The sequence below is a fragment of the Parasteatoda tepidariorum genome, chromosome 1 (genome assembly GCF_982258835.1).
Source record: "Parasteatoda tepidariorum strain Cologne lab strain chromosome 1, Ptep-v5.0, whole genome shotgun sequence".
NCBI lineage: Eukaryota > Metazoa > Arthropoda > Arachnida > Araneae > Theridiidae > Parasteatoda > Parasteatoda tepidariorum.
In genome coordinates this window covers 21,475,808-21,499,381 of record NC_141755.1, presented here as the reverse complement: position 1 = coordinate 21,499,381, position 23,574 = coordinate 21,475,808, and the positions used below count along the sequence as shown (strand labels likewise).

The following is a 23,574-nucleotide window of genomic DNA, read 5'->3' as shown; positions in this document are numbered from 1 at the left end:
AAATTAATACACTGATTTCCGAAAAAGAATGCAGCAGCCTTCACATTTTCATCTCCCTCCGTTTATCATTCACTGATTTTTCAGATAATCCACCGTTTTCGGAACTTTCAATAAATAAAAGTAAATAAAAAAAATTTAAATGCCAATATACGAATGTACAACCTACTATAGCTTAATATACTTGCCTTTTATCCCAATACCTACATTACTTTGTCACTAAATTCACTATGGCTCGGATTTTAAGTTAAATCAATGTTTTAGTTTAATTTTTTGGAAAAGGGTAAAGTACGGTAGATGTAGTAAAGAATTATACATATTCTATTATAGATAAAATATTCTATGATAGCTATACGTCTTTCGAAATAAATATATTACATGGTATGGGATCCACTTTCTAAATTAAGACAGAAAATATTATTTTTATTTAGAAGTAGGTAACTTAGAGGAAAGTTAACTCTTGAATGCGACAAAATAAATTTTAAGAAAATTAACTAAACTAACATTATCAACATTTCATAGATGTCTGTATTTCTAATTGTCACATAAAAAATTATACGGTTTAAATTTTAACATATTTTACTAATCGTAGCATTTTATCAATACCTACCCCAATCTTTCTGTCTAATCAGTAATGCCATCTGTTATCAGTATTTATAGCTAATTTTGAAACTTTGTAGGAATGAATATCTTTAAAGTGCGCTTCTTTGCATTTTGATCATGAAACAAAATCTACTAGGCTGAAATGATAAGAAATTTATATACTACTAGCTGAATACCTAGTCTTCGCATGGAGTGAATAAAAAAAATATAATAATCTATAAATCAGTGCTGACAAACACTACGAAATCAAGTTCAAAACTGAAAAGCATATACTGACACAATTAAAAAGATTGATGGAAGAACCAGGTAAGTGAAATTTTTAGGAGAAATTAATGAATCAGAGAAAATAACAAAAATTGCTTGCATCATTTCATCCTTCATTGGTATGTTAAACGTAACAGAATTGTTTTCCTTAACTTATATTTTAACATAATTAATCTCATCAGCTTTTAGTATGCTTACATGATTTTATTTCAAATTCGGCAGTGGTAAATAAAATAAATCAAATAATTATTAGTCCCGCCTTCTAATTAACAGTTAATAAAATAGTTCGGATGCAACTTTTTTTTAGTTCCGAAAATGTCACTTACCTGGTTCTTATAGGTTTTTCAATTAATATAGCTTAACTAATTTCAATTCTTTATTTACTATTATATGTTTCCCTTTTCGGTGGCTTCACGTTATTGAACTATGCAAAACTTGTTTTCTGTAGTTCATCCCACTAGAACGAAGATAAAATGTATTTAGAATAGCTCGACATGATGCTGAAGGTCAACTCGTGATAGTCAGAATATACCACCACTAAGTAAATTCATCCTGCACATATCCCTTTAAAGGGGCCGTAAAACACTTATTTCTATAGTATCGGTATTAAAACTGCTTAGTATTGATGTTGTTTTAATAATCACCAAATATATTGATATAATATTTTATACCTAATTTATTATATATTATTACATAAAATTTCAACATTTGAGTTTTATTCGAAGCACATATCATTGCTATCAGACAACTTTAAAGGCATAAATTTGGAAACGTAGATCACGCGTGCTACCACGTAATGTTGATTATTCGCGATCGCAACGAACTATAGAAGGCGTTGTTGTATGAGACGAATACCTGCGATTTCTATATGTCAGTCATTAACTAACAGTCATTTAGTTGCTCTGAATTCGTTTTTAATGTAGCGTGTAGCACTGTAACGTTCCCTCTTTATTATGGCTTATTAAATTTAGAAGGAAAAAAAATGTTTGATATTCTTTCTTATGCAAGCAAAAACAAAATGGTATCTCTCTTTTTTAAAGAAGAAACATCCAAAACACATTGCAAAAATATTCATAAATTATCAGAAAGAAAGAAATATTTATTATTATCTGCGAAATCATTTTACTAAATTTAATGATATAGCATGAAAGGCCTATTTAAACTTTACATCCCATAGTTTCAAGAAGCATATTACTTCAAACATTAAAATATGCAAAAAGTAAACATAAGTCCATAATTTCATATTATTTAATTTTGCAAAAAAAGTTTTTTGATAATAATTTTTATCAAAAAATTTTAAATTTCAATAAAAATCATTATTTATAAACTAAAAAACGCAAAATAAGGAATGCTTACGGAAAAAAAAACAATTCCAAAAACCAATACCAATAAAGGGAAATCAAATAATATTTTTGCAAAGCCAAAAGTTTTGTAAAGACGTATAAACAGAAAAAATCCATAAATGTAATTTTTAAGTGTTAAATTTGTACCAAATGTTGTACAATATTTTCCTGGGGACCCAACATCCAATATACTGAACATTATTTAAAATAGTTCTGTTTCTTAAAAAATAATATTTAAATTTTTTTTTCTATTTGTATGTCTTGACAAAGTGATTGTCTATGTCAAAATATAATTTTATTTTACCCTTGTTGCTCGGGTTTTTAATCGCAATAAAAAAAACTATACGAAAGGTAAGTAATGACTCAATTTAATCGCTTGGACAATTTCATGGTGTCATGTCATTCTTGTTGATATTACTGATTCATGACAAAAATATGAAGTAATGCACTATATCTCCGCCAATCCATTGGAACAGCAAAGAAAAATTTCGTGATAATGGTTTTTAGCATTTACAATAATTATACCTAACAATGTAAAAAATAGTTTACAAATGAAAATTCTGAACTATTTGAATCGTAAATATCAATTCAAAAATAAACAAAGGAAATAACTTATTAAATCAGTAATTATTTTGTCTGTTTTTTTTATATACATCTTTATTTAAAAACAATTTGCTGTTCTTTCTCTAAAGAATAATGAATTATTTACCTCGCAAACGTATACAAATGTCAAAAGTTAGTTAACAGCTACAATCGTAATTAAATATAACTTTCGTAGTGAAATTTCTCTTTTCCTGTGCAATAGAAATAGCAGAGTTTGGGAACCTGCAACGATGTGTTACTTTGCATGAATACAAATGAGTTTAGAAGATAAAAGGAAACTTTAGCTTTGATAATACGAAACTTTTAAAGTGCACTTTTCAGTTTTACACCTTGATATGCAAATATCAACTTTAAGGTCGCTTTCAGCTTTTCCGTCAACAAATTGCTGAATGTACCCAACGCTTTCTATTTGGAAAAGTTTCATTAAGTAGCTAAATTTTAAAATATCTATCCTCAAAACTTTCTTAAAAATAGAACGTCTACTTCAAATCTACACTTTAGCGTAAAAAATGTGAGATATTTATGAGCCACTTAATCTTTAAAAATGCTAGTTTATTTTTGAAAAATTATTTACTTATTTATTTTGTCTCTATTGCTGTCACAATCTCATTATTATGTACAAGAATACTTTTGAAAGCTATAAAGAAATTATTGCCTGAAGCGTTAAAATGTCTCTATTCCGCAACCACCAATAAAACTTTTTATTAACATTTCTAAATAAAAATATTAATCTTGCAATCAAGTTTCAGTAACTTTCCACTGACATGATATAAAGAAGGTAGTGCAGCGATCTATTGAATAGATAAGAAACCAATTTATTTAAGAGCAAAGATTGAACAAACATTTAGAAAAAAAAGTTCTTTTAATTGCTTATAATCCATTTAAGAAATAATGCTGATTACCATAAACAAGAAATTCGAACCTTTAGTAGTACGAACTTAGTGACATTTTTCTTAATTTGTACAGTTCTAACATTAAGACATCCTTCTTAGTTTATGCCCCAATGCGCAGATCATGTGCGAACAACCCAAGTAATCTCTGCAAAGGGCTTTACCCTTCTAGGAGCAGCTCTTCGAACCAGTAAATTGAGTTCTCTATATTTTGCGTTTTTTTAACGTTAATAACATTTTACAACTATTATTTTCGCATCTCCGATCTCACTAACTTACATTTGAATATTTGAATGAAACATTTTAGCAATTACTGAGGCATTATAATTTATATTAAAAAATTATCAACTAATTTCGAAACTTGCATAAACGAAAGCTATCTATTCTATTTATCATTGATGACTGTTTAAATCTTTTTATCATCTATTAAAATAAATAAGTAAAATGCATCAATATAAACGCTACCTAATATAATAAAGGGAAGTGTTTTGATTAATTATGCTCGCATTTTAATCAAGATAATTCGATTACACTATTTCATAAATAATTTAGCTCAGTTTCTTAAAACAAAATGTATTATTTTGATATTTAAAAAAATGTATTAAAAAAACATTCTTTTTCAATGGGTAAAAAAGATTTTCAAATACAAAATATCAAAGCATTACCTATAAAATTACAAAACTAACAATTTTATAACTGGTACATAGCGACTGAACCAGGATTCTCTCTTTCCTTTTCGGGAGACAGATCGACCCAAACTTGCCTATTGCGCATCGCTTGTGATCACCTGAAATGTCTAAAATTCTCTATTGCAGTGAAAGCCTTTCCCCATTGTCCTTCATTAGGCTACCATTTAGCAGTTGCCACCATTTTCGGTGTTGAAAAATATTAAATATTTTTAGAGTAAAATTGTTTTATTGAAATCATCTATTAGAATTAACTCGAATGTTTTCCGTTTTGTGTATAGTTTTTATCGTTATATTCTTCTAAAAAGTATCATCTTCTTAATTGCACTATGCATTATTAACAAAAACGTACAAAACGTTTAAAGGTTCTATCAATAAAATTCCTAATAAAAAATACTGCTTAAAACTTACGAAATGTAGTTGAGAAAAAAATGACACCAAAACTAACGTGATAGCATGACGAAAATCATGTTTATGAAAAACCCTTTTTCAACTACTTTCTGTTTCCTCCAGCAATCACGCAGAGGTTTTCAAATTCACCTTCTGATTCCGATAGCATTTTCATTTTTATTGATTTTAAATATCAATCTGCAACCTCAGAAATGTATTTTCTAGGATTAATGTTCTGTAAGGATTCTAAAATTATAGAACACCCTACATACAATATATTTGAATCTTTAGCGTAGTTTTAAAAGTAAATACTCGATTCAGTTTTATTCACTACACCAAGAAAGTTCTCTTTTAAACTTCTTAGCGTAAAGTAACCCCCAACATTTATATTATTTAGTTATACTAAACTTTGTGGTAGAGTCTTCATTCAGGAATTCTAGACTCTAAGCGTGGCAACAACGCTGCTTTTCAAACCCTATGATCTTATCATTATATTGCCTGCAATCACCCAATATATAATATAATTTTTTTTTACTTATCAGTTTTTTAAGCACATCATATTGAAAAAGATAATTTCTCCAAATATATTCGATATGAGTTATTTCTAATAGTTCATTTTATCAATTAGTTTTCAAACATGCATTTTTATGCTTGTTAAATTAGGAACTATAAAAAAATCTGAATAATATAAAATACAATTTAATATAAATAATCTTTAATGTAATTATGATGCTGCCTAAAATGTTTGTTTCTTTCATTACAAACAAATTTATTCTGCTCAATTAAGTTATTTTAACTAACTCAAGTACTTTTAATTTTATCTGGCTGTATTTTTCGTTCACAAAATTAAATTACACTTTTATTTCATTATTTGTTACATCGTATTTTATGTAAATTCAAGTTAAAATAATGTCTTGCTTCAACAAGTACATGATCTATTTGATTAGCAAATGACCCATTTGGTGCTCTCCAAGTTTCCTTTATGGGGAAAGCAAGTACTCCCCAATGATCATACTAAGGGAGGTGAAAAAAATCGATTAGCTTCAATCCATTATCATTCGCAATATCATACAGATTATGTCGACCAATATCCAAATAAAATTCAATTTCTTTGCCCACCTTAGCATTAAGATCACCCATTATTAATCCTCTATCATGTTTTGGATAGTCATTAAAAAATAAAGTACTTAGGCATATTATAGTTTATTTATTTAATATGTAATATCTAGATATATATTTCTCTTACACGGTGACAAAAAAAAGCCTCAATACAACTCCCCGAATGGCAACGCTAGAAAATCGACCAATGATTGCTGCTAAAAATGTCACATGCCAAATCTAGCTGAGGTGGCTCAACATATAGCGCTTTTAAAAACGGAAACTGAAATAACCAAAGAGAGCATTCTCACCAAATATAATCTCTTCCGAAATTCACCCTATTAGCTGCGGCAATCTCATACTATTAAGCTAGGCAGAAGTGAGTAGTCTTTGTCGATAGATCTCTATTTTAGTATTTTGTCGAAAGCGCTTTTACTCACGAATTTATATATTACGAATTTATTTGACGATTTTTGATTTATAACACGAATTTATTTGTTTTATTGTTATTAGTTATTCATTGAAAAATGAGTCTCAGTCGTGCTGTTACGCTTTAAGATTTTATACTATAGCACATTTCTAATAGGTTTAACGAATTACATGTCATTTATTTGAATTCAAATTTATTTTAATGACTTAGTATTTACTAAAAATATGTAATTTTTTTTTAAAAAAAAGTTGTTATATGGATTTGAATGATTGTTTTGAATTCTTAGAATTTTGTGCATTTGCAATGTACCTAAGTTAGTAGCGAGCGAAGCGAGCTTGGTTTGCGAAGCAAACCATATAAGATTGCGTAGCAATTTTGAGGGGTTGGCGAGCGTTAGCGAGCAGGGGGAGCAGCCCACTAGTATCAAATAAATACGTAAAATATTTATTTTGATATGATAATGCTGGATGTTAACATGTTAAATAAGTTAGCACTTAAACCTTTACTTGTTTTATTTTATTGCTTTTGTATTAAAACTTTTAAGATCTTTATCACAAATTTATCGAAAAGATTATCACTTATTATTCAATTGCTTAAATTTACATTTGGTTGTCATCAGCACACATCAACTGGCATTGATTTTTCCTTATGTGTGTGTTGCGAATAAACACAAAAAAAAATTTTTTTAATACTTTCTCGGTCGAAAAGTATCCCAAGAATGTCATTCCCTGAAGCAAAAAAGATAAGAAAATGTTTGAAATACCTACAACGAATTGTATTCATAAGTAAGCAGGTTTAAGCTTTCAAACATGCATTTTGCCAAATTTTATTTTTAATCAGAAATAGCTTTCTAACGATCTTATTACCTGTAAGCAAAACTATGATAAATTTAGGGCAGTAGTGTAGAATCGGGAGCCCCTTGGTTTGGCGATAATTTTAATTCGGTTTTGCTGCAATCCCAGTTCTGGTTACCATCATATACTTGGCTGTCTTTGCTTTCAATAACGTCACCATTGGGTTTCCGCAAGTTTTGCATACTTTTAGGTGATTGTTTCTTGGTTTATTTACTTATATATCCGTTTATTTGCAAATCACCAAAAATGACAGGGGTCCCCAATAGTAAACTATTATCTATTTGCTATGATGTAGTAGGTGAAACTGCTGCTTAAGCCACCCTTGGCGCGTATTTTATATCGCCACATTTGCACGTTTTTACGGAGCACCCCGAGAATTATCTTAACTGAAGACACTCAGCAGAGTAACAAATAAAACAAATACGAAAAAAAAACATAGATTAATTGAGCAGCTAAATTAGACAAGAAAAAAAAAATTCAACTTACCTAATTTGATGGTGTGCATTTATAAAATATAGGTAAAAATATACTTGAGGGTGCCCCTTAGCGAAGTTGGCGACTTATGTTTGGCGCCATTCCTGTTTGAGCGGAACACCGTGGTAATAGGAGTGGCGGCCGAAATATAATGATATTTTAATAAAACGATGGAAAATTTCAACAAAACATCGGCCAAAACTTTATAAAATTGCAATGAACCCGATATAAGCAAAATTAATAAACCCAATAAAATGCATTTTGAATCGAAACAAAAATTAATGGAGTAAGCAAATAAAGAAAAGGAAAAAAACGACTGACTGGCTAGAATATCCCCAGATTTAGGTGCACAGAATTCTCTAATAGCAGTTAGATACTGTCTAAATTTATCTTGAATGGAATCTGTGTACCTACATCGCCACATAAATTCGGCGAAATACGAATCGAAAATAGCGTCTGTGGTACCGGACTGAAGGTGACATTTTTTTCTTAAATCCCTTTTTATGACTGTCCACATACCCTCGATCTTATTGATCAGAAGCTAAAGTAATTTTACCAGCCGGTATCCAACGTAGAACTAACGGACCTCTGAAATTACATATACCGTTGAACATTTAAAAATGACTCTAAAATCTAAACAAAGCAGAATCAAGATTGGGTTTCAACATCGCCCAGCTTGGCGATCAACCTCGTTCACAACTTGACGAGAATCAAGGGACACTCTCAATATAGTCTACTGTACATTTATTCTGTGACTTATATATTTTGTACACTGCATTATTCTTTTTCAATTTCTAATTGTGGTTAATCTTCTAATAATTTTCACCGAACTGAATTACGCGTCTCAATAAAAACAAAATAGTAATAAATAAAATAAATTAAAATTTTGTGTTGAAACTTTAGTTATCGAGGGTGGGTTAAAACGAAATTACCAACGCTATCATGTTGTTATGTAACTCGTGTTCTTACGTTGGAATTTGTTGTTACACTACTCATATTGTTACGCAACTCCTGTTGTTGCGTAAGCTACCAAGGAATATGTGCAAAACTGTCACTCGCTAATGTCATTGGTTTGTATTTATAATATTTAACATATGAATATTTATATTTAATTCGATATTTAATATTTGTGAATTAAAAATATCTTTTTGTAGGAGATATTTTCTAAATTTATAAGAACATAATCATTCGTTTAATGTTTTTTTCAGGTTCCAATTTACGATGTGGATCAATGACTCTTATTTTCGTGAGTTACTTGTTGTTTGGTGGAATTATTTTTGCTTGGATTGAAAAGAAATGGACGTTTGAAAATCCTTTAGACAAAAGACTAACTTCTTCCGATTTGATGAGAGGTAAATTTTCAACCATGTTACGAATTTCACGCTAATGGATCACGAGATGCTTTGTAAATGAATTTTCGATAATTTACCTGACGTGTTACTTTTTAATTACTTTTTGTGAGATTAATTTGTTGTAACTAATCTTGATATGAATTGCTTTTCCATGCCGTAAAATTAGGCAATGTTTCGAGCTACTGATATGTTATTTCTGTTTAAGTGAAATTTAAAAGTCGAAAAGTCAGAAGGTAATATAAACTTATAGTGTTACAACTCACTAAAAAAATGACATGATACGAACTACTTGAGTTCTATGCAGCAATATTCAACACCTGAATCTGACACGAATTACCGCGCTGCTAATGAAATATCTGTATTTGAGTTAAATCCAAAAGTTAGTGGCTGAAGAAGACTTCTAATATTAAAACCTCGTCTAAATAATGTCATGATATTTAAGTTCTATGCCATAACATTTATCATTAATTCGTGCTACTAATGATGTAGCTGTACTTGGGTTTTAATATAAAATTTAGTGACTAAAAAAGACTTCGAATGAGTTCTATGCCATAATATTTACCAGTGATTCATACTACTGGTGAAATATCCGTATTTAGGTGAAATCCAAAAGTTACTGGCCGAAGAAGACTTCTGGTGTTATAACCTCGTCTAAATAATGCCATTACATGAACTATTTGAGTTCTATGCCACAATATTTAGCATTCATTCGTGCTGCTGATGAAATATCTGTATTTGGATGAAATCCAAAAGTTACTGTCCGAAGAAGACTTCTGGTGTTATAACCTCGTCTAAATAATGTCATTACATGAACTATTTGAGTTCTATGCCACAATATTTACCAGTGATTCATACTACTGGTGAAATATCCGTATTTAGGTGAAATCCAAAAGTTACTGGCCGAAGAAGACTTCTGGTGTTATAACCTCGTCTAAATAATGCCATTACATGAACTATTTGAGTTCTATGCCACAATATTTAGCATTCATTCGTGCTGCTGATGAAATATCTGTATTTGGATGAAATCCAAAAGTTACTGGCCGAAGAAGACTTCTGGTGTTATAACCTCGTCTAAATAATGCCATTACATGAACTATTTGAGTTCTATGCCACAATATTTAGCATTCATTCGTGCTGCTGAGGAAATATCTGTATTTAGGTAAAATTCAAAAGTTACTGGCCGAAGAAGACTTCAGGTGTTATAACCTCGTCTAAATAATGTCATTACATGAACTATTTGAGTTCTATGCCACAATATTTAGCATTCATTCGTGCTGCTGATGATATATCTGTATTTGGATGAAATCCAAGTTCTAAAGGCTAATGAGTTGTATGCCGCAACACACTACCTTACAATAATAGAAGACACTTTAAGTTTTTAATATATTTTTTTTAATTTCTCAAGAAATACTTAAAGGACTAGCTTGTAATTTTAAAAGTGTTAATTTTATGCAATTTTTCACACTTTCAATAAAGTTTAAAACTTTCAAGGGTTTGAGGTACCTACAATAAATTGGAAAGGGAACAAGTATTTTTGAACACCGTATGCCAGAAAATCAAGCTTTAAACTTATAACTTGAATCAATTACTTTGATAGTTATTTGTAATAACTCCATAAAATTTCGTAAATCTAGCTTTATATTTATGGAGATATGAAAAGTTTTATTAAAAAACATTTTTTTTTTTTTTTTGCTATAACTTTAAAATCAAAATTAAACCAACTTTTTGAAGCAATTTGAAATTAAATACAAAATTATTGCTTTAAATTTTTTTTAAAAAAAATATTATAAATTGATATAAGTAATAAAAGTAGTTCATTTTTACTGCACATGAGCGACAAAAATTTTTTTAATCATTTTTCATGATCTTATGGTGAATCGTATTTAGCAACTAATAGAAAAAAATATGATTTAAATATCTTAAAAACGTAAAAAGTTTCAAGCAATTTTCTAAATAGTTTTTGTATTTTTTTAAAAAAAAGCTCAAAGCAATTAGGGGTTTATCACATTTAATAACACATCAATTTTGTTCTTGCTGTCCGGTTATTATAAAGTAGTGTAATTTGTAATAATTCATAATACTATTTGTGGAAAACCCCTTATTATTTAGAGCTTTCTCTTAAAAAGTTCATAAACTACTTTGAAAATTGCTTGAAACTCTTACGTTTTTAAAATATTTAAATATTATTATGTACATATTGTTATGCTAAGAGTATATATAGTATATATGTATATTGTAGTTAGAATAAGCTTCATTTAAGATTTATATTCACATTTTCAATAAAATTAAGAAAATATAAGGAGTTAAGGGCTTACTTTCTCAAATTCGACTTGTCTCCTCTTCGAAATGCTTCAGATTAAATTCTACTATATGCTCCCGTTCATTTATTTAGTAGCATTGATAGTTTTTTTAGTAGCATTGACTTAATATTCATGTATATCCTTCCAACGCTCCAGATCTTCATAAAGATCCGAAGCTAAAATTTACTGAGATGAAATATTTTATCTGTTGTACACCAACTTGTGAGTTCTTTTTTTTTGTCCTTATTTTAAAAATACTTACGTTAAAATTGTCGTTCCTACGTTGTTTTTTTTTTTTTTTTTTAATTTTCAATGAGCTGCACAATCGGTCTTGCCGATGAGCAGACCCTAGTGCGCTCTCCAGAGGTGGTATCCACTCTTTCAGGACCACCACAATGGGTGAGATACCGTTGGTCATGTTAATTTGGACGTCTAGTTTCTGCCACACTAGATGGCAGCACCGAGACGCTATTTGGATGCTAAAGTGCACTAGGAATTTAATTTTGCCGGAAATGCCAAGAGCCAATAAGGGACTCCAGGGATCTTTTACATGCCGCATAATCATACGACATGGCCGCTGAGGATTTTCTGCATCCCGAAAATCCGGTGTCTGGGCCGGGGAATGCGACACTATTTCTGAAAATGCGCAGTTCCGTTAAACTAATGTGAATGTAACGCAAAAGCTCTCTAATAAAGAAAAAAGATCTTAACAATATTACTACGTTACCACTGAAATAAATGTCAAGACCTATAACAAGAGTAATAAAGTACAGCAATATGATGTGTTTACTACCTCACACGCTACCTATTTACCATGAATTGTTATAATTAATGAAGTTATTAATTCGTATATTTTTATGTCTACATTTAATTATTACTTTTAACATTAAAAAAATCATATCAGTAAAGTTAATGTGTATAGACATATTGAAATAATTTCCCTCTTGTATCTATTTCTTATAAAATATCACTATTGAAAGTGAAATGTGTTATTTTGGAACTAAAAAAATTATTTATTTTTTTACGATTTTACTTATTATTACAACATGAGAAATTTTTGCCAAGATTTTTAAATTCATTTATACGTTAACCATTTAATATTTCAATATATGAAAACAAAATGCGAGTATGTACTCCATTTTAAAAAGTAATGGCTCAGATGCCTATTTTTATTTATACTGTGAATTGAAAAAAAAACATAAAATAAGGTTCTCAACTTAACGCAGTCTGAAAATCAAATTAGTTGACAATTCACAAATATCTAAATATGAATTATCGGACATGCAGCAGAAAACTTATTTTATAGCTTTTCTTGTCCGCTATGATATATTTTGGCAAACCTTGTAAATATTTCTGAAATTTAAGAAGAAAATATGTATGGTTACCTAAACCACACGAAGTTTCATCATCGAATCTTATATTTCTATTTTCATACAGTTTTCTTTGCTTGTTTTTTCAAGTCAACTGTCATTTATGTTTTTAGGCAATTTGTTTTCCTTTGTTTGAGTTAAAAAAAAATCTTTGTGACTACCTTTTATAAGAAAGTTTCATAAGAAATATTATGTATATTTCTTAGTGATCGGTCATCTCTAAATTTGTTACAGATATGGTGACGCTACTGCGGTCACACAACTTCGACGATTTACAAATAAAGGCAAGTTTCGCTCGCCAACATTATGAGAAGGTGCATGATAAGTCACTGTTTCACGTTTCGTGGATTTACGCCTACAGCCAAAAGACGATGTTTGCTTTAGTTTTGATAGCAACTTTAGGTAAGATTTTGATCATTAACTTCAAAAAATTCTATTGGTTATTTCATACCGATAAAATTTAAAATTTTAATCTTCAGTGGAGTGAAAAGTTCTATTTATTAAGTAGTTGTAACTAAAAATTTAATAAAGGTGAATACTTTCTCCTTCCAGCTTCCACTTTAAATTTAGAAAAAAAGGCACATTAGCATAGTTATGTTCACTTTCATTTTTTTTATTAGGAATACATTTTGCTGATTGCAAATATTTGACATGATGTTAATAACTAAGACATGATGTTAATAATAAAATAATATCTTTACCGCTATTTACTTTCTTAAAAAAGTGATCCTGACCCAAATGAATTGAATATGTTTTAATATTATAGTATGAGCATAGATTTCTTACATATTTATCGACAGATTTTTCATTCAAGTAACTTAACGATTACATTTCTTTAGTTTTTTGGAAATCTGTTAAATAAAAGAAAGAAACACTTGATAACATGAAAATGATAAAATTAAAAAAATTGGAAAAATAAGACAACCAAAGCTGACGTCGTTAGGGGGTACCAGCTTCTGATGTCATAAATGCAAAACTTTTTCTATCGAGAAAGACAAAAGTCTAAAAATTGCCTTCTCTGTACCCCAAAAGTTTCGCCAAAGTTCTGGAAAGGAATGCAAAAAATACAATAAAACACAGAAGAATACAATATAAAATACAGAAACATACACAGTAGAATAAAAACAAGACAAATACGAAATAAAAGTAAGAACTAAAGCTTACTTGAAAAATAAAAAATGCAATAACTAAGTATCCCAAACCGACTGCAAACCACAACTGAAAAAAAAAAAACATAAAAACAAACGCCCCCTATCCTGCGCAGTTTACTAATTTAACATAATTGACCAATATAACATAAATTGCAACAATTACATTGAATTAAATAAATAATATTAAAACATTTACAAAAAAATTCATTGGAATGGCAGTCAATTTGTGAGTTATCAGCTAAAGGACAAGTTTTGCAATTTTTATTTTCACATTTTTTGAACTTTTTAAATTTTTTATATTATTATTTAATTTATTTAAACACAAAATTTGACTTAGTATCTTTTTATCTCTTAAGTAATCCCCACGTCAAGATTATCATCAGTGCTCCTTGTTTGGGAGCGCGACGAGCCATGCGCCATGAAATAATCATTAATTGTACTTTGCATAGAATTAAAATTAACCTAAAAGGCAAAAAATCATTAAACAAAATTAACTCAAAACCTAGACCAAGAGCAAAACACTTATGATGCTAATAGAAAAAAATTTTTAAAGACACTAAAAAAATTAAAAAATCAAATTAATTTTAAATAAATTTAAAATATTTCAAAACAGAAAAAGCGCAAAATGCAGCTAAAACCATTGAAAATTACATCTTAATAAAAGAATTCAAAATATAAAAGCAATTAAAGATAATAGTAATACATCTAAATGGAAATTTCCAATTTATGAAATATTTACCTTATTGGTCAGTGCTAAGTCTCATTTGATTCAGTGTAAGAACTACAGAAGAATATTTTATTTGTTTAGCAAGCATTGTCATAGGCGTAGTTAGATACAAGTGCAACATTGTACATGCTATACGTAATACCCTTATAACTTCTAAATTATTAGACTTATCATCTCAAGGACGATCTCATTCTATATAGCGTCTATCTCATCAATCTCACAAATTATAATAGAGTATTAGGTACCTCCATTTACCTCTCTTTTCTTTTCTAACGATCTTTGTGTAAATTTTTGTCATTTAATTCTGACTACGATATTTAACAGTTTTCTGCAAATGAGTCAGTCGGACCTTTATTCAACAAAGTCACTAAATCCTGATAATAAGTTCGTTATATGGAAAATTCGTTAAAAGGAAAATCACCTTTTAAAATACTTAAGCAAAACAAAACATGTTTTAAACTCATAAACACTAGACATAATTTAAATAGCAATTGATGCACTTACTATCTACCATTTATTTCATAAATCTTAACCATAAGAGAAATCTGCAAGGAAAGCAAGAATAGATAGCAAAACATTATCCAGTATTACACTATCATGCTATATACATTTTCAACTAAAAAAAGTATAAAAGTATAAAAAATCTAAATTTATGTATAAAATTATAGTTGCGTTTATTATAAAAATAATTTTAAACATACATTACCACATGCTTTCTTAAGTTTAATTGCTGCGGATCAAATCCGTAAATTTGAACTGAGTTTTTCGTTTGAAATAAATACAAACAAAAAGGAAAAGGGAATTAACTGCTTTCTCTAAGATAATTTTTAGAGAAAACAGCAATGCATTACATAAAGCAGCGGCTTAGAAAATTAATTCAAGGTTATTTCCCCCCTAAAATGCGTTAACAAGTTTGAAATGTTAAGAAATATTTTGGTTTGATTTGTTCATTTACGTCGCAATAGAGCTGCACAATGGGCTATTGGCGACGGTCTGGGAAACATCCGTGAGGATGATCCGAAGACATGCCATCACAATTTTGATCCTCTGCAGAGGGGAGGCACCCCCGCTTCGGTAGCCTGGCGACCTGCACGTGAAGTCAAGCACTTTACGGTAGAACAGTTTAACGAGGACCAATACCGCACATCCTCGGTCCCTACGCAGACTGATAAGAAATATTTTGGAAAATAAGGAAAGTGGATCTCAATGAAAAGTTCGTTAAATAGAAAATTTGCTTCGCTATTTGGAAGTTATTTTACAAAGAAATTTCCAAAATATTTTTGGTTCCTCAAAAAAAAAATCCTAAAATAGAGAAATTCGCAAAAGGGAAGTTCGTTAAATAGAAGTCTGACTGTATTTTTAATGTTAGGTTTATACCTCATTCTTATTGTACTATTTTATTGTCTATTTTTGTTGACTGCAGATATTAGATTCTGCACTATCATTCAGTATTTTCAGCTTTGTCGTATTTCCAATAGTATGATTGTTCATATGTTTTTTTAAGGATATGGAAATGTTGTTCCAACGACAGAATGGGGTCGTGCCTTCACAGTACTTTACCTCGTCATTGGAAGGCCCATACATTTAATAATGATACGTCTGATAGGGGTTGAGTACAGATCTTGCCTAAGAAAATTATTGAAGGGTTCAAGAAACCTCACAAAAATTTTACCAGAATTATTGCACACTTCAAAAATTACATCTACTTGGACTGGATTCTGGTTCTTTGCCTTTTTCACTGTTGTTTTTATACTTGGACCAGCAGCAATATTTGGAAGATATGAAGGCTGGTCTTATATGGAAGGAGTGTACTTCTGTTTGCTTTCCTTATCGACTATTGGACTTGGTGATTATATTGCCGGTAAGTGTTTAAGTATGCTATTATACAGTACATTATTAAGTAAGGTATTATACAGTATGTTATTATACAGTGCTATTATACAGTAAGTATTAAGTATGCTAATTTTATACAGGAGAAAAAAATTAAAAATTATGCATGTCAATTCTAATTTTGTTCTGGTGGCGCAGTCCGTTATGTTTGGTAAAAAAAGGATTTGAATGGGGAAAAAAATTTTTGGTGGAAAAAAGGGTTTTAAAAAGTCTGCATTTTTTTTGTGACCGCAAAATAACTGAGATACATACATAATCTCTATTCCTTCGTAGATGAAAATCTTTTCCTGCGTGAGAAAAAGTACGAGTTTGGTGCTTACGTGTCGTTCTTAGAATGGCCATTTCAAGTTGGAGTCTTGTAAAACGAAGATACGTGCTTGGCCTCAGTTGGACGGCGGGTATTTTGATCATAGTAGACTTATTTGATTATTGTTGAAATAGCGTGCATTTGATTAAGACAATGCAACCAAAGATAAAGTACATCAATCTTGGATTTTTTTTTTACGCGTACCATGTACAACCACTTCAAGTCCTTTTGCGTACCACTAGAGCAAAAAATTTTATGACTATAGTTTATTTATTTTTCTTTCAATATCAGTAGCTACAGAATATATTTTAACATCAACGACTCATTCATCGCGGAACAAACTGCTAAGGGCGACAAACGCTTCTCGTTATTAAAAATTGATCCAAATTCTTGCTATTTCAAATTCATAATTGACAAATTATTTTTTAAACATTGTAAGATTATTGGATTATTTAACCAAAAATAATTATGATTATTTTTGAAATAAATTATTGACAATATACATATTGTAAGATACTTAAAACTTGGTTATATCGGAGAACTCGTTTTATGAAAGTGCCTCACACATCAGTACGCTTTGGGACAAACATTTTGAAGTTTCTAAATCAAGATCTGTTTGGAATAAGGTTAATTCAGCAGAAAATTAATGACAAAACTTCTTTTAATATATTTCAGTAATCGAAATTATTTCTTTGAAAGCCTATCATATTTTAACTCAACTCTGTATATGTATAACTCTGTATTCAACTCTGATACACATTATAACTTACTGAAGAATTCCTTTTCGATACATTAAGGTGGTTTCTGAAAATATGCATCAAAATTTCTTTAAAAAATAAATAAATAAAAAATAAGTAAGTAAAAAAAAACATAAAAAGGAGAAGAAAATTATAAAAATACTAAATTTCTGATGTTTTATTATGTTTATCACATCTATTTCACACAAAATGCCAACATACTATATACATCAATCAATTAAAAAATTTGTTCTTTGTCAAATAAATATTCAATTTTTGAAAATTTAGTTGATATTTTGTGCTTGGTGTCCTTAAACAAATCAATAAATACCAAAGGAATTTAAATATGAATAGCTCATTTATTGCGGGTTATTGTTGTTAATGTTGTTAATTGGTTAAACCAATTAACAACAGCAATTCTCGATAAAATAAAAGAGACGACAAATAAATTAAGCACTGACGCTAAAAAAATGTATAGTCTTTTGGTAAAAAGTAACTTTCTCAATTAGCCATTCTAAACTTTAAATTTGTTAATTGAGAATTAATCTAAACCAATTAGCAAACGCAATTCTTGATAAAAATAAAAGAGAAGACAAATAAATTAAGTACTGAGGTCAACAAATTTTATAATCTTTTGACGAAAAATAAATTTCACATAAATCTAAATATGTCGAAAAAAGACACTTTTTAAATTATAATAGCTGAATTAAAGTTAATTATATAATTAATTCAGTTTTAGGCATTCAACTATCCAAAAAATATTATCTGAAATTGTATTCACAATTTATTTATAACAGAAAAGTTTATAATTCATTTTATTCATTGTGCATAGGACTTTCCGAGCGGAACTATTCCAATTGGTTGTACACAGTATACGTGCTCGTTCAATTTGTTTGGCTGGTCTTTGGAATATCTTACATGAATATGTGCTATGTTCTATTATCCTATCTATTTGGGCTATTTGTTCTGGACAAACTTGACTGCAAATGTGTAAAAAGGCAATCAGCTCGGGATGACATCAGTAACTTGTATAATTTTGTCGCAGATTTGAATTGGAAATTGGCAAAACACTGTCCCGAAGTAATCAATTTAATTTTTTTCTCATTTTAGTGAAGAATAACAAACGTACAATACGCAAAATAAAAAACAGACCACACAGCATAACTTTTTATCTAATGATCGGATCTTCACGTTCTAGGACATAATGATAAATGATGAAATGATATATATGAATGATATAATGATGAAATTAGCATTAAGAGGTTCAAATTTTCTACCGCTCTCCCGAACAAATTATAGGGACCTCATTTTCCAGTTTAAAGCTACCCACTATATTTTAAGACTCAAAATTCCTAATTTGTAAAAGAAAAGGACTATTCAAAGAAAGTACGTTTTTGTGTCCGATTTCGTAACTTAAAATATCGTCTTCTTTAATTAATTAGCATATTTGAAGTCATCCCCTCGAATCATTAAGATTGAATTCTAGAAAGTGAAGATCTGATCATTAGAACAAAAGTTACTCAGGGTAGTCTGTTTTTCATTTTGCGCACTGTACATTACAGTTATCGCTGATTATTTTATAAGTTCTCAGACTTCGTATCGAAACGTTTGCATAAAACTATTTAAATATATATTAGAATTTTATAAACTTTTGTGAATGGAGACAAATTATTTGAAATAACAAAATTGCTCGGAATATCACTTCAGTTATAAAGAAAATGAGGGAAAGAAGTGACTGAATCCAGTTATGACAGGGCTGAAAATGAGTTTGTCTTCTCTTGTACGAAACTTTCTTAATTTGGAACAACCCCGTGACCCTCAAAATGATCGATTGTGGTCAGTATTGTTTCGAGAACAAAGATAAAATATTGTGTGTGCTTATAAGAATCGAGTTGACGTAGCTTCGTTAAACATCGGGACATTAAATTCAATTTGCGCAAAGTTTATCTTAAGATGTGTTGTAAAAGTTTCTTATAAGACTCTCAAAAATGTTTAGGTAAGGCTGGTGGTTTTCGAATAATAATTATAACATCCAATTATCTGTCTTTCAATTGAATTTTTTGGTTTTCGAGTACCTAATAGAAACAAAAAATAATCTGCTTTCTTTAAAAGTTTTATACGACTAAAAGCCTCCACCCTATAATTGATTTTCATTCATCATTGCTTATTTCTTCGTAAACGTCAATATTTTCCCCAAAAATACCGAACATTTAGATTTAAAAATCAACAACTATTGCTGCTTCGTGTAAGAAAATTTTCTTGATGTAATAGTCGTAAAGAAATAGGCGATTAACTATTGAAGTAAGGAAAGGTCTTTAAAGTGTCTCTATTAAATTAGTTTTATTTTTAAATTTATTTTATTTTTCTCAAGATTTATACGTAATCTCTCCCTCTCCTCTCCCTCTCTCTTACACACTTTCTCTGCTCCTTTTGATGGACTTCCACTTGAATGCGATATTGTGAAATGAAGATTTTGTTAGGAAAAATAAATTTGCTCAATTAATTTTTAAATCGATAGTATTTAAAGCAAAGAAGCCGAAACATTCACTTCACGAAACAAAGCACTTAAACTTTAAATAATTTTCAAAATGTTGGAATTTTGAAATAAATTAATGTTAAGTTCACAAATAAAAATGGATCATTCAGCACATCAAATTCTAACTCTGTAGTTGCATTTCAGTGGGCAACTACAGATCGACCAAGCATGGTATAATTTTCTAACAAGTTTAAAAGTTAATAACTGTCGAATCTTTATTTTTTCTTATTCCACACTTTTCCTTATATACACTTTTTCCTTCATACATTACGTGTTGTAGATTCTGCATTGCAAAGCAAAATGCAACGTAAAGCGAACAAAATTCGCAAAAAAGAACTTAAAATTTCAGTAAATTTTGCGCAAATTTGAATTTTGAATAAAAACTTCATGTTAAGTTCTTTAACAAATATGGCCCTATCATCATATCAAATTTCAACTCTGTAGTTATATTCATGCGGACTGTAGAGTGATCCGTAAGGTATTTTTTCATGCAAGTTAAACAGCTAATAATTCTCGAGCTAATTAATGAAGATTATTTTTTTTATTTCATTGCACACTTTCGACATTTTTCTACAAACCATCGTAGCTTCGAATTCCTAAGTTTCATAGATTTTGCTCAGGGAAACAAATGTTACGTTAAGTTGATCATCCAAAATAGCGAGGACGGCGTTGGTGGCATCGATTTTCTATAATTGAAAAAAAAATTTGTAACACATTTTAAGATCAATGTTGCATAAAATTAACATTATTTTTGCTTATTCTACTAAGGCTATTTTAACTCGAATCAAATAAGTTACGAACAATATTTTAATAGTTAGTTTTTGATGCAAAACCATAAAAAAACTATTTTTCTTTCTCTTCCTTTTTTTTCCAAATATTTTCGAAATATTTTATTTCACACTTTTTTGTCTTTGGATTCTTCAAGTTTTTAGGAAACAAATTTGCCTTTTTTCTATGTTTTCTAATCTTTATAAATTTGATACTGACAGTTAACCTTGATTTAAAATTAAATGTTACTAGAAAGTAAAACTACGAAAACTAGAGAGGAAAGCTTATATTGGGTTGTTCGGAAAGTAATTTCGTTTTTTCCCAACGGAGCACTTAATTTTTCACAGCCAACTTCACACTTAACCGCCAAATCACTATATTTTGCTTGCTTTTGATAGATACCCTTTCTTGCGTCAAAGTTTTGACTGATTCTACGCTGTAATTTTTGGTTGGTATCATTTCAAATATGAAAAGGGGAAAGCTGCATTTTCGGCATATTTTTCGTTTTACTGTCGAAAAAGTAGAAACGCTATTTAGGCAAGGAAAAAATTATAGAGAATATGTGTTGACAGAACGTCAGTACCAAAACTGGTTTGCACAATTTTGATCCAGTAATTTGGATATTGAAGATGCTGGAAGGCCAGTTAAAGCTGATGAAAGCACAATTAAAGCATTAATTGTTTCAAACCGACGAATAACAACTCATGATATCTCTGAGAGTTTAAATTTTTCGATTTTGACAGTTCATGAGCATTTGAAACGTTATGGTTTCATGTTCCTACGGGATAAAAATCTCATAGACGTCTGTGATTTGCTTCAAACGACAAGAAAATTATCCATTTTTAAAGCACGAAATCACTGGGGACAGAACAAAGGTGGTCCTAACAACGCGAGGGGACCATAACGTAAAAAAGATGAACCAGCTCTAAGCACTTCAGCAGTGAGAAAACCAATATTCATCGAAAAAAGTGATGCTATCTGTTTGGTTGAATTGCAAAACAAAAGTCTTTTTTTTTTTAGAGGTGCTGCTACCGGGCTACACAACGATTAATCCTGAAGTGTACAGTCATCACCTGGGCCAATTGAATGATTCACCTGTACAGAAAAGGTCAGAATTGATAAATAGAAAAGGTTTAGTATCCCACCAAGATAATGCGTGAGCTCATACAAGTTTGGTGATTGGCCAAAAGCTTTTGCAGCTTGGATGAGATATACTACCTCATCCACCATATGCTCCAAAACTGGTATCTTTTTATCATTATTTGTTCCGGTCTCAGCAAACATTTTTAACTGTAAGACCTTTACTGCAAATGAGAAAATCAAAAATCACTTGGCTCGGCTTTTGCCAGCAAAGAATGAAAATTTCATGAGTGTGGGAACATGCTACATCCAGAAAAATGGCGAAAGGTATTAGACAGAAATGGACAATTTTAAAAAAAAAATTTATTCCCTGTAAGAAAATTAACTTTCATTTCCATAAAAGAATTGAATGACTTTCCGAACAACCCTAATAAATAAATTTGCTTATCTATTCAGTATTTAACAGATTATCTTTATAAATATTCATGCCGGAATAGCGATGCATATCGCACGTTACTATGCATATGGTATATCTGAGGGAAAGAGGAGGGTAAAATTCACTGACTGAAACATTTAATAACATAGAGTCCCCCAAAATAATTTTTTCCTTCCTGAAAAAAAAAACTCTTTTGTGGTTCAAATCTTCGTGTGAGTAAGCCTTCATTGAGAACTGTGATTAATTGATTTTATAAAGTTTTTGAACTTTAATACAAGTATTTATTGAATAAATTTTTAAAAAAGTATTTGCGGACTTTGCTTCTCATGGCTTAAATCTAATTTTGTTCTTCTTATTCTGACTTCAGTAGTAAACCTTTTGAATTCTTACAAACTTATGTAATTTCGTCATGTTTCGTACTTTTAGAGGCATTAGAATAAAAGTTGTGGTATGCATTTTTGTTTTCCAGAAATTCACCGAACAAACAGTGTTTCAAGAATTTTTGGATCTTTGTGTCGATCATCCTGAAGATATCAACAAAGAAATAATGGAAAAGTTGTACGATACGGCAGAAAAGTTGCGAGTTGAGGCCAGCAACTGCCTTCAGCAACTAAAACTGCCGGAAGAGGTCTTAGAACCTATGAAAAGCCTCATTGACGATTCTAAAGAAGGCCAAATCATGGCAAGTGATAGCTTCATAGCTCGTGAGTTGAAGGAGTCAGCCGAAAGGAGGCAGTCTGCAAGATTGACCATTACTCCACACGATAAGTTCCTGCCACCGCTGGACATGCTCTCTCCAGATAACAACACTCCTAAAAATCTACCTGACATTGAATCTGCTTCACCAAGTGCATCTAGTAGAAGCACAATTGAACTTTTATTGGAAAAAGGAGAAAAAGACAGTGAAGAATCCGAGAAAAATAAAAGTGGTGAAGTTGAGGAAGAGCGTAAAGAGGATCACAGTGACGACAAGGTTTCGTCTGACTGATTTATTGAAAAGTAACAAAATGTCGAGAAAATTTTAAACACTTTTATTATTGTCGCTGAATTCTATGAATAATAAATTAAGCAAGGCGTTTACTCTCTTTGCAATGTTCTTATAATATTAAGAGAAATACTTTGAAGCTAGATTTTTTACATAAAATTTTTAGCGGATCAGATACAACTTGGATTTAAAGCAATTGTTTAAATTTAAAGGGAATACGTAAAATTATTTAGATGACGTCAAAAGCTTCATTTCTTTTTTTTTTATCTTATGTCTTGCAAAATCTTTCTGTCTAGTCTACGA

The 23,574-nt window shown here is 30.0% G+C and overlaps 1 protein-coding gene across 1 annotated transcript; it reads left to right on the top strand.

The window, feature by feature from the left end:
* Positions 1-6,972: 6,972 nt before the first annotated feature.
* LOC107452767 (uncharacterized) lies at positions 6,973-23,365 on the top strand. Its single transcript, XM_016069344.4, has 6 exons — positions 6,973-7,089; positions 8,841-8,984; positions 12,889-13,056; positions 16,037-16,393; positions 18,299-18,546; positions 22,756-23,365. Exons 1-6 carry the CDS (start codon positions 7,023-7,025, stop codon positions 23,272-23,274), a joined length of 1,503 nt encoding a protein of 500 aa, XP_015924830.1. The 5' UTR covers positions 6,973-7,022; the 3' UTR covers positions 23,275-23,365.
* Positions 23,366-23,574: the final 209 nt, after the last annotated feature.

Coding starts and splice junctions, on each gene's coding strand:
- LOC107452767 (XM_016069344.4), top strand. CDS start 7,023: ATGTCATTCCCTGAAGCAAAAAAGATAAGAAAATGTTTGAAATACCTA. Junction 13,057..16,036: donor AGTTTTGATAGCAACTTTAG/GTAAGATTTTGA, acceptor TGTTTTTTTAAG/GATATGGAAATGTTGTTCCA. Junction 18,547..22,755: donor TGGCAAAACACTGTCCCGAA/GTAATCAATTTA, acceptor TTTGTTTTCCAG/AAATTCACCGAACAAACAGT.